Here is a 9189-nt window from a genome sequence, read left to right as displayed (position 1 = left end):
TCAATTGGATCAAGTTAATTTTTTTTTATAAGTATAAAGCAACAACTAAAAGATGATTTTTTTTCCTTATCAAAACAGCCATTTTTTGTCAATTAACTTACAAATAAGTATTTACGGTCAATCAGAAGTTGGTTGCAAATTCAACCATATGTATTTTGTATGATGCATGTGTTCCGTAATAATAGTCGTCGAGTTACGTATGCGTTAACTATGAATCACCTGCATTGTCATAATTTTTCTTTGCAAAATGATCGTTCAGTTACCTACAAATGTACACATCAAGGCTTTATGGTCAATTAGCATATAAACCTATTAACTCAGGCCCCAATGGGCATTACAGACAATTCACAGCCAAATCTACAGTTTCACAGTTGTTTTAACCAAACAGCTTCCAGCTTTTTCACAGCAGCTTTTCCACAGCAGCTTTTTCAAAATCTGCAGCTCAACCAAACACAGCCGCATTGTCAACCCAATAGATAGTATTACAGAAAATCTCAATTTATTTACAGTAAAGCAGACGCATTATCAGTACAGCGAAACTTAGAATGATACTGACCACACAAACGAAGTATATATATATAGGTAATAATAATAAAGTAACAAGGCCAACAGGGGAGCTAACAATAGGCGCTAGGAAGGAAATCCTGCTCAATTTGTCAGCGTAGCTTTCTACCCAGTGGCAACAGAGACTATTCTTATTTGCTTTGTGTCTTGCAAACAGGAAAGAGCAAAGCTACTTGGGTCTCCAACTTCTTGTGCTGGGTCCAGCTCTCGGCTCTCATATACAAAGCTCCTCTCTGCTGCCCTCCTGCAAAAATGCATTCGGAGGCACCGTGGAGACTTCCTTCACCTCAGGATCAACGCCCTACACAAATAAATGCACAAGCAATGGTTCACAACCAAGCAACAAAAGTAACTAGCATTGTGTTATTAGAACAAATAGTAGCTGCCTTAACAACAGAAATGCGATTTACCGTGAACACAGCTCTGAGCTCTTTCTTCTTGGCTTCCAGCTGTAAAGAGGGGATTTCACACATGTAGTCAGCAACAGCAAAGCAGCAAAAATGTTAAAAGAGGAAATAAACCGTCATGTCATACATCGTTATAATCCCAGTAGCTCCAGTCTGAATAGCATCCAAATGGCATACCAACATCCAAGTGACCACCAGTGTATTCATCCGCACTGTTGGGGTGCTTCATATTGACACTTCCATTGTTGGTACAGCCATAGCAGTGTCCTTCGTCAAGAAAAAAAAAAGAAAACAAGAGTTAGCCGCAAAGTGATCCACCGGGCACGAACGTATATAATAACAGCTGACTAACTGAAGGTATAAGATTTCTGTGTATTCAGCCATGCTAGGCATAAGCTCAACTTAGTGCCACCCACCAAGGCAATACTTGATATAAGGGGAGGGTATAGCATTACCATTATCGGTAGGTTTAATCATGCAGAAGCAGCTGACCGACAGTTCTTGTTTTACTGGTCGCACATATTTGACTTCGACAAAGAATAGATCTTCGATGCCACTATCAGCTCCTTTAGTCAAAGTGAAATTGAGATGATAGTACCACCCACGCTTCTCACTGAATACTTTGCACTCCACAACATCTTTGAGTTCATACGCAAAATCCTAAAATATGAAGCATGGGTCAGATCAACAATTCTTACATGGATAAATCAGTACAAGACATAGGACAATCGTGATAGTGGGGCAGAGAGTGAAGGCAGGTTGGAGAGAGAGAGAGAGAGAGAGAGAATAGAACAAACCCCCAAAAGATTGTGATCCTCGTTATGCTTGTCCACCAAAGCTTGAAGTAATTGGCGGCTTCCATTACGGACTCTCTCAGCGTGATCTGATTTTGAACGCTTCCTTGCGCCATCAGGCCAGTAAAGAGCTGCTTCTATGGCCATTTCCAGTGAAGAAACCCCGCCTTGGTGCATTAACCTAATTTATATCCAAATTATGGTCAGTGGCAATTCCCAACAGTGGAGAATAGAAAGTTATACAAGGACCATATAAATGCTATCAATAGGGCTATGATGCACTAGTTTGCATAGAATGCTGTTAAAATAATTCATGCTAGTGATACAGAACTGCACATGCCTATATATATATATATATATATATATATATATATATATATATATATATATATATATATATATATATATATATATATATATATATATATATATAAGCTCCTGCATTGTTTTAAAGGCGTCCGTATCTCGTCGCTATAGCGACGATATACAGGTGTGAAGGGGGTCAATCACCATACAGACCCAGGCTCGCAATACCTTTATGGCGTCGCTATATCGTCGCTATAATGCTATAAAGGGGGTCGCTCGCCATAAAACGCAATACGCCATTAAAACAATGAGCTCCTGGTCCTTCATTGATTTCATATAGCAAACTGCTTTCACCAGATAATGGATCTTAACTTTCTAGCTAACAGCATCGAAATAAACAGAGGTGCGTGGGGCAAAGGACTGCTAATCAACTGTGCATATTAGAGTTCAGATAGGAATATACAAAGTGGTGCATTGTTTGCTTGTTTGTTTGCATGTGGCTAGTTAAGTCTGAACATATTCAATTGCAGGTGTGCAAACAGAACAAAACCAGGAGAAACAAGTGGTTGAGGAGCTTTACAGTTTTGGGTCCCTGTGTTCAAGAAAGTAGCGATCCATGGCTTTGTCAGCTTCATCTAGGCTCTGATACGGCCCGCCAGCATAAGGATACGTGTGGAAAGAGCCCCCGTGATCGACCCTGATGTAATACAACATTCCCCAGTCACGTCGCAGCCGTTCCCAAATGCCTGACCCAGGAGGTGATGGTGCCGAGGCCATAACAGTGTCCTGATCCGGCAGATGCCCAGAGGAAACGGCGGGCGATTTCTCCTCCAGTGTTGTAGCGCTCAGCGACTGCTTGAGCGACGACACATCTGCAGCAGGTTCCTGCGGCCTCTGCACCGCGGGCGGTGAAGCCTGCTTCACCTCCGCCACCACGAACTCGAACTGGAAAATCCTATCGCTGGAAAAGGCAATCCAAACGCACATCGATCGATTATTATTAGCAGGTAAAACAACAACCACAACCACAACAAAAACAAATCGATTGTACGTTGAAGGCGGCGGCGGGTCGTTGGGCTTCCTCCGGCGATGCCAGTTGAGGTAGATGGAGGCGTAGCGCGCGCGGACGGCGTCTTCGAGATCCGCGAAGTCCCGGAACGGCCCGCCCGTCACGGGGAGGTACCTCGGGAGGTACGTGCCGTCCCTGTTGACGCGGACGTGGATCGTGATCGGGTGGAAGCCGCCGGTGGGGATGCGCCGCGGGAGGGACTCCGGAGGAAGATGCTTGGGCGCCATGAGGAGGGAGGGAAGGCGGGCGGCCGGCTTGATTTGGGAAGGGGGATTAGGGTTCAGCGAGTTGGTCTCTTGCAGAGGAGACGGAGGGGAAAAAGAGTTGCGCACGCGGTTGGGTCGGGCTGGTTCTATACTTATTGAGGCTAGATAGACTCGGCCTGTCGTGCGGCCCGCTTGGAGCTCGGGCCGAGTAGGGCTAGATTCTCCTTTTGGGCGATGAAAATGATGATTTCCTTTTGTCTGGTGAAGAGCATATAAGGGATTCTTTGAATATAATCAATTTTCCCGAACCCGTCTTCGTATCCTGACAATGCTATTCATAGCTTGCAGAAAAATGGTAGAAATCGCGCACCCGGCACCGCTGGGAGTGCTTTTCTTCAGACTCTTTGTCGTTTTCTATAGGGCGTGATTTTTCCTGCCATGTTTATACCGTGTCTGCCTTTTTGTGTTTTTTATATTTATTCATTTTATTATCCATTTTATTATGAGGTTTTTCTATGACCATTTTATAGAAACGTTGAACATTTTTATGTCCGTGATTAATTTTAAAATCTTTAGAAAAACATGATTATTTTATAAATATATGAAAAAAATGAATGTTTTGTGTTCATGAATATTTTAGACAATCTTTGAACATTCTAAATTTTAAATTAATTTTTTTATTTAGAAAGGCTAGGCCTGCGGATGGGCCTTAGAGGCCGGCCCAGTGGAGTGGAAATGGCCAGAGGCCTGGCTGCTGGGTTCCGCTGGGGGTCTCTTCTCCTCCCCTTCCCTTCTCTTTCTGCTATATTAAAAAACCGAGATAAGACAGAAAAGAAAGAGAGGTTAGGGATGGAGCTTGAGCAGGAGGGTACTTTTCTCGGACTCATAAAAATGAGCATGATCCAAAAAAATAGAAATGAGCACGCGTGTGAAGTTGAATTCAAATTCATTTGAATTTAATTCAAATGAGTGTGAGAAGGAAGTGGGTATTCGGTAGGTCCAAAAAATGTTGAGAATTTAGGAGGAGCCTCGATAAATGAAGAAAGAAAGTTTGGAGAACAAACTTAAAGCAAAAAGGCATGAGAATCAAATTGCAAGTGGATTATGGTGATTCCAAAATTAATGCAATATTTTAATATGGCTCCCTAATAATATTGGGAGGATATATTATAAAGAGAAATCATCATGTGAATTCCCTCGTTTTAAATGGATCAAAGATCCATGCAATTTATTTATTTGAGTTGCAAAGAGTTAGTGACATGATGCAATGCAAATGATACCATGATAAGTATAACAAACAATTAATTAACAGAGCTGACACGCAAAACATGAAAAGGCATCTGAAACTGAGAAACCCATGAAATAGCGAATTCTGCACATGTAGATAACTTTTTTCACTGAATAAAGATTTTAGCGAGTTCTACACACATGTGGGAACACTTTTTTCACTGAATAAAGATTTTTTTTATTGTGGGTATATAAATTGAAGACGATGGAGAGTTGCATATGGCAGAGAAGCAGAGAGAGCTTCTGGTTGAAGAGGAGGAAGAAGAGTGATTTTATTGTTAAAATCGACAATGTCATCAAATACGCAAGGATATGTAGACACTATCGGTTTTGAAAAACTAAACTGTTGCATCCACATATAAGCATCAAACAGCATGTACACGATGATCACCAATTAGCTTTGACGAATATTCTTTAAGATAGTATACGAGTACAAATGGGGGCGAGCTATGTACAATGAGTACATGTATGTAGAAGTAGGGGATATATAAAGCGAGCAGAACTGCTAGAGAATCGTAATACTAAGCAACGATAATTCTACAAAAGCAATGTCTGGTTCAAATTTTGCACAAAGGCTTGTTGGGTGCACGGAGGGAGAAAAGCTCCAGCAGCCGCATCCTTCTACTCCACCTTAGACACCGCCGTCTCCCGACGAGTTCATGCCGTGTTCCGCATGGCCAGGGTGCGCTTCAAGGCCTTCACGCTCAGCGGGCTGTTCTTGGTCTGCTTAATCCAAACAAAAACAAGTCAGTCGATCCGCTATGGCGTTCTACTACAATCTAAGATGAACAAGTAAAACCTAAGTATACACTAGTAGTATGTATTTTTCAAGAAAAAAGCATGACAAGGTCAGTTTGGTCATGCATACGGCATGAATATTTAGAACTGCCTAACTTGCATCAGCTGAACACTTCAATCAAAGGCATAAACGGAAAAAACAGATGTAGATACTATTATCGCAATGCTGCAGAAAGAATAGTAAACCAAGAAAGCAGAAGTAATTACCGCTGAGCAAGTCCCAGCCCTGATGTTGCAGACGGGGTAGTCCGGTGGGCAGCAGCTGGAGTGATCCTTGCAGCAGGTTGCGCCTTCGGCCGGGCAGCAGCCCCACACCAGGCAAAGGTTCCTGAAGCCGAACGAGCAGCAGCAGGTGCTGCCTGCAGGGCATGAGAAGTTCTCGTCGCAGACATGGTCAGGGGCGACTGGGGGAGGTGGCGTCGGCGGTGAGGGAGGTGTTGGGGCTGGCTTGGGCGGGTTAGCGCCCTTCTTGGTGGGGTACGATGACATCATGGCTATCCCGCACTTCCCACTGGTCACGTTGATGTTGCGCTCCATGCGGAGGTACCCAGATTCTCCCCAGTTTGGACCCCATGAGTTGCGGACGATCCAGTAGTCCTTGCCGTTCTCAGTGCCGTAGCCAACAGCAACCACACCATGGTCAAGTTGCGTGCCACACCTTCCACTGAAGACACCCTGTAATGTAGATCAATCAAAGGCCTGTTATCACCAGACTGGCCTGAATGCTGGATAAAAAGTTAGCTGCCTGCTGCAACAAGTTCACTTACCGAGTGGTAGAGCTGGAACTCCCGGCCTCCAGCTTCAATGGCGACACTCACGGGCTGGTGAGCAACCGCCTTCTGCAGCGATTTCTCATCATTTTCAGGGACATCTTCAAAGCCATCAATGCTCACCACCTTCGCATTTTTCTGCAAAGATATGACAAAATGTACCAGTCAGAACATCAGAACCGAGCATCATCTGGATTATTTGAAGTAAGCAAGCAAGTACCCACCCTGAGAACATCACATCTGCCATCAATGGCTTTGTAAGGGTAGTCATCTTCGGTATCAATGCCACCGTTCTTGATGATGAACTCAAAGGCGTCATCCATAAGACCCCCATTGCAGCCACTGCTCTGCCCGTTGGTGTCACACTCCACAAGCTCCTGCTCCGATAATGTCACCATCTCACCGGTGACAATTTGGTTGATGCTCTCTACTGTGCTGACTGCAGAAAAAGCCCAGCAACTCCCTGCACACACCACCATTACAAACGATGCATCAGCCAAGAGCAAAATAATTACTACAAACGAAGCTTCAGTCAACAGTAATAGAACAACTTATGTCATCAACAGTTTTAACTAGTACATCAATTTCCTGCCAAAGCGTTCGTTTGCTTCTTCTGTTTTTCCCCATGGCCCAATATCAATTGCAGCTGACAGAATATGCAGAGCAGCAAACCTACCACATACTACTAACAGCATAATCACCATGCAGAACAATTTGTACAGTATGTTGTACTGAAAATGCTTAAAAATAATTGTGTTTAAACATTGCCAGATCTGGTTAATTCCCTTGCATAGTTGGTTGATTGATGGTTCAAGTTATGATGATCAACTGGTCAGCAGCAATTGACTGACAGATACACGGAATACAACAGTTCCAATAGCAAAGTCCAAACAAAAACTACCCAAAAAAAAGGTGGCCACATATCAGAACAATAATGGAGCTAAACTACACAGCACATGGCAAGTCCAACATATCAGACTGCCTTTAATTGTTGCTCCCTTCTTACTAATAAGGACACTACATAACGTTTGTTTGCTTCTTCTGTTATGCCCCCATGGCCCAGTATTAAAGGAAGGTGACAGAATAAGACAGCCTAATCACCATACAGAACAACAATCTGTATAGCTCGTTACATGCTAGTGGTACTGAAAAGCTTATAACAAAAAAATAGCATAAACGTTGTCAGGTATGGTTAATAACTTAGGTAGTTGGTTGATGGTTTAAGTTCCGGTTATCAACTGGTCAGCAGCGCTTGACTGACAGATGCACCAATACGACAATCTGAAGTGCGAGGAACAAACAAAACCTAACCCAAAAAGGGCAGCCACAGATCGGGATAATATTTCTGTACTGCTTCCAAACCACACTGCGCAAGGCAACCCGACGAATCGCATGCCATGAACTCTTGTGCAAGTCAAAGCGGGGCGACTCATGGCCATTGCTTCAGTCCTAAGAAAAGCATGAACTTTTTTGCAACCATAACCTACCAGCACGTCAACAAATTTGCAACTAATTAAGCCCCAAAAGAAGAATTTTTTTCCCTTGGGACAAAGGCTGCACCGCTTGCATCGTAGATCGATTTTGGGATCGAGAAGAACTAGGTAAAGGTGACGAAGAACCTAATAGATCTGAGATCGCCGTCAGCAGAACAGGGGATCGCATCAAAATCGCCATGATAAGTGGAGGAGAGGAGGGATTTTTCTCACCGCATTGGCCCTGGTTCTTGACGGGGGCGACGGCGCCCTTCTCCCTCCAGTCGACGGCCTCGGGCAGCTCCTCGGCCCCATCGTGGCGGTACCTCTCCCCCACTACGCGGCCGGGCCTCGCCCTCTGGGCCTTGACCCCGAGGTAGGCGGCGCGGAACTCGTCGTTGGTGAGATCGGCGAAGCGGTTCATGCCGAGGCGGTACCCTTCCTCCCCGGCCGCGGCGCGCGCGTTGTGGGCGTCGACGAAGTTCAGGTTGTCCCAGAAGGCGCGGAACCGGCGCTCGCGCTCCGGGATGGAGTTGGCGTTGGGGGAGGAGCCCCCGCCGTTCTCGGCCAGCCAGAGGTCGTAGACGGCCCGGGCCTCCGCCTCCGTGCGCTCCAGCCCGCGCGCCCCGTGCTCCGCGTTGTAGGCGATGATGGACATGTCCGCGGACGCGGCCAGGGCGCCGCCCGCCACGGCAAGGAGCAGCAGCAGCGGCAGGATGGCCGCGGCGGCGCGTGCCATGGTGGCGGTGGGGGAGACGGGCGTCGCTCTCCGGGTCGGGCCTGGAGCTTTTCCGAGTTTTTTTTCTGGGAGTTTGTTTTCGGTGGATGGGTTTGTGGGGGGAGGGGTCGGGTGCGGTCGGATTTATAGATGGGGGAGGGGTCGGGTCGGGTCGGTTTGGGTTGGGATTGGGGTTGGAATCTGGTGCGTGCAGAGATTGTTTGTCTGTTTAATTCGTGTTCAAGTCCTAGGGGCTGTTTGGTTTATGATTAACTTAGCCAAAGATTGCTACAATTAAGGTTAGGCAAGTTTGATCAATTTAGGTGAGTGTTTGGTTCAAGCCACACCTTAGGCAATCCACACTTGGGTCCCACATGGCATACACATAAAAAGCGTGGCAAGATTTTCTTAGGCTTGCCAATTTATGGCTCTCATTTTGATGAACTAATCTTAGTCAAGCTTGGCAAAAATGTATGGCAAAGTATGGCAATGCTAGTCTTAGAACCAAACAGCCCCCTAATCTTCTTCTTTTTACTGAGGAAATATTCCATATTCTAATTCTAACTGTAATACTCCTGATTAAGCACGATGGATTAGGTCTTGTTCGGTTAAGCCACTCCTCAAGTGGATTGGAGTGGAATGGAGGGGATTTGGAAAAAATTTGAACTAGATAGGATTTAATCCCTGTCAATCCTTTTTATTTTTCATGGAACCGAACAAGGCCTTAATGAGATTGATCTCATCGGATGAGGACTCTGGCATGTTGGTGACGCGTCGTGATGGCCGTCCGGGGCCGTT

The 9189-nt window shown here is 45.3% G+C and overlaps 2 protein-coding genes across 2 annotated transcripts; both read right to left on the bottom strand.

Annotated features, from left to right (window-relative positions):
* Window positions 1-442: 442 nt before the first annotated feature.
* Window positions 443-3457, bottom strand: LOC119357023. Its single transcript, XM_037624014.1, has 7 exons — window positions 3123-3457; window positions 2652-3032; window positions 1769-1946; window positions 1427-1631; window positions 1099-1238; window positions 975-1013; window positions 443-865 (listed from the first exon to the last, which is right to left on the bottom strand). The coding sequence occupies exons 1-7, from the start codon at window positions 3365-3367 to the stop codon at window positions 779-781; spliced, it is 1275 nt and encodes a 424-aa protein (XP_037479911.1). The 5' UTR covers window positions 3368-3457; the 3' UTR covers window positions 443-778.
* A 1553-nt stretch (window positions 3458-5010) lies between these two features.
* LOC119357022 (oryzain beta chain-like) lies at window positions 5011-8492 on the bottom strand. The gene is made up of 5 exons (XM_037624013.1): window positions 7908-8492; window positions 6426-6664; window positions 6199-6339; window positions 5639-6106; window positions 5011-5356 (listed from the first exon to the last, which is right to left on the bottom strand). The coding sequence occupies exons 1-5, from the start codon at window positions 8410-8412 to the stop codon at window positions 5291-5293; spliced, it is 1419 nt and encodes a 472-aa protein (XP_037479910.1). The 5' UTR covers window positions 8413-8492; the 3' UTR covers window positions 5011-5290.
* Window positions 8493-9189: the final 697 nt, after the last annotated feature.

Source organism: Triticum dicoccoides, chromosome 2A (genome assembly GCF_002162155.2).
Source record: "Triticum dicoccoides isolate Atlit2015 ecotype Zavitan chromosome 2A, WEW_v2.0, whole genome shotgun sequence".
NCBI lineage: Eukaryota > Viridiplantae > Streptophyta > Magnoliopsida > Poales > Poaceae > Triticum > Triticum dicoccoides.
This window is presented reverse-complemented; position numbering and strand designations above follow the sequence as displayed.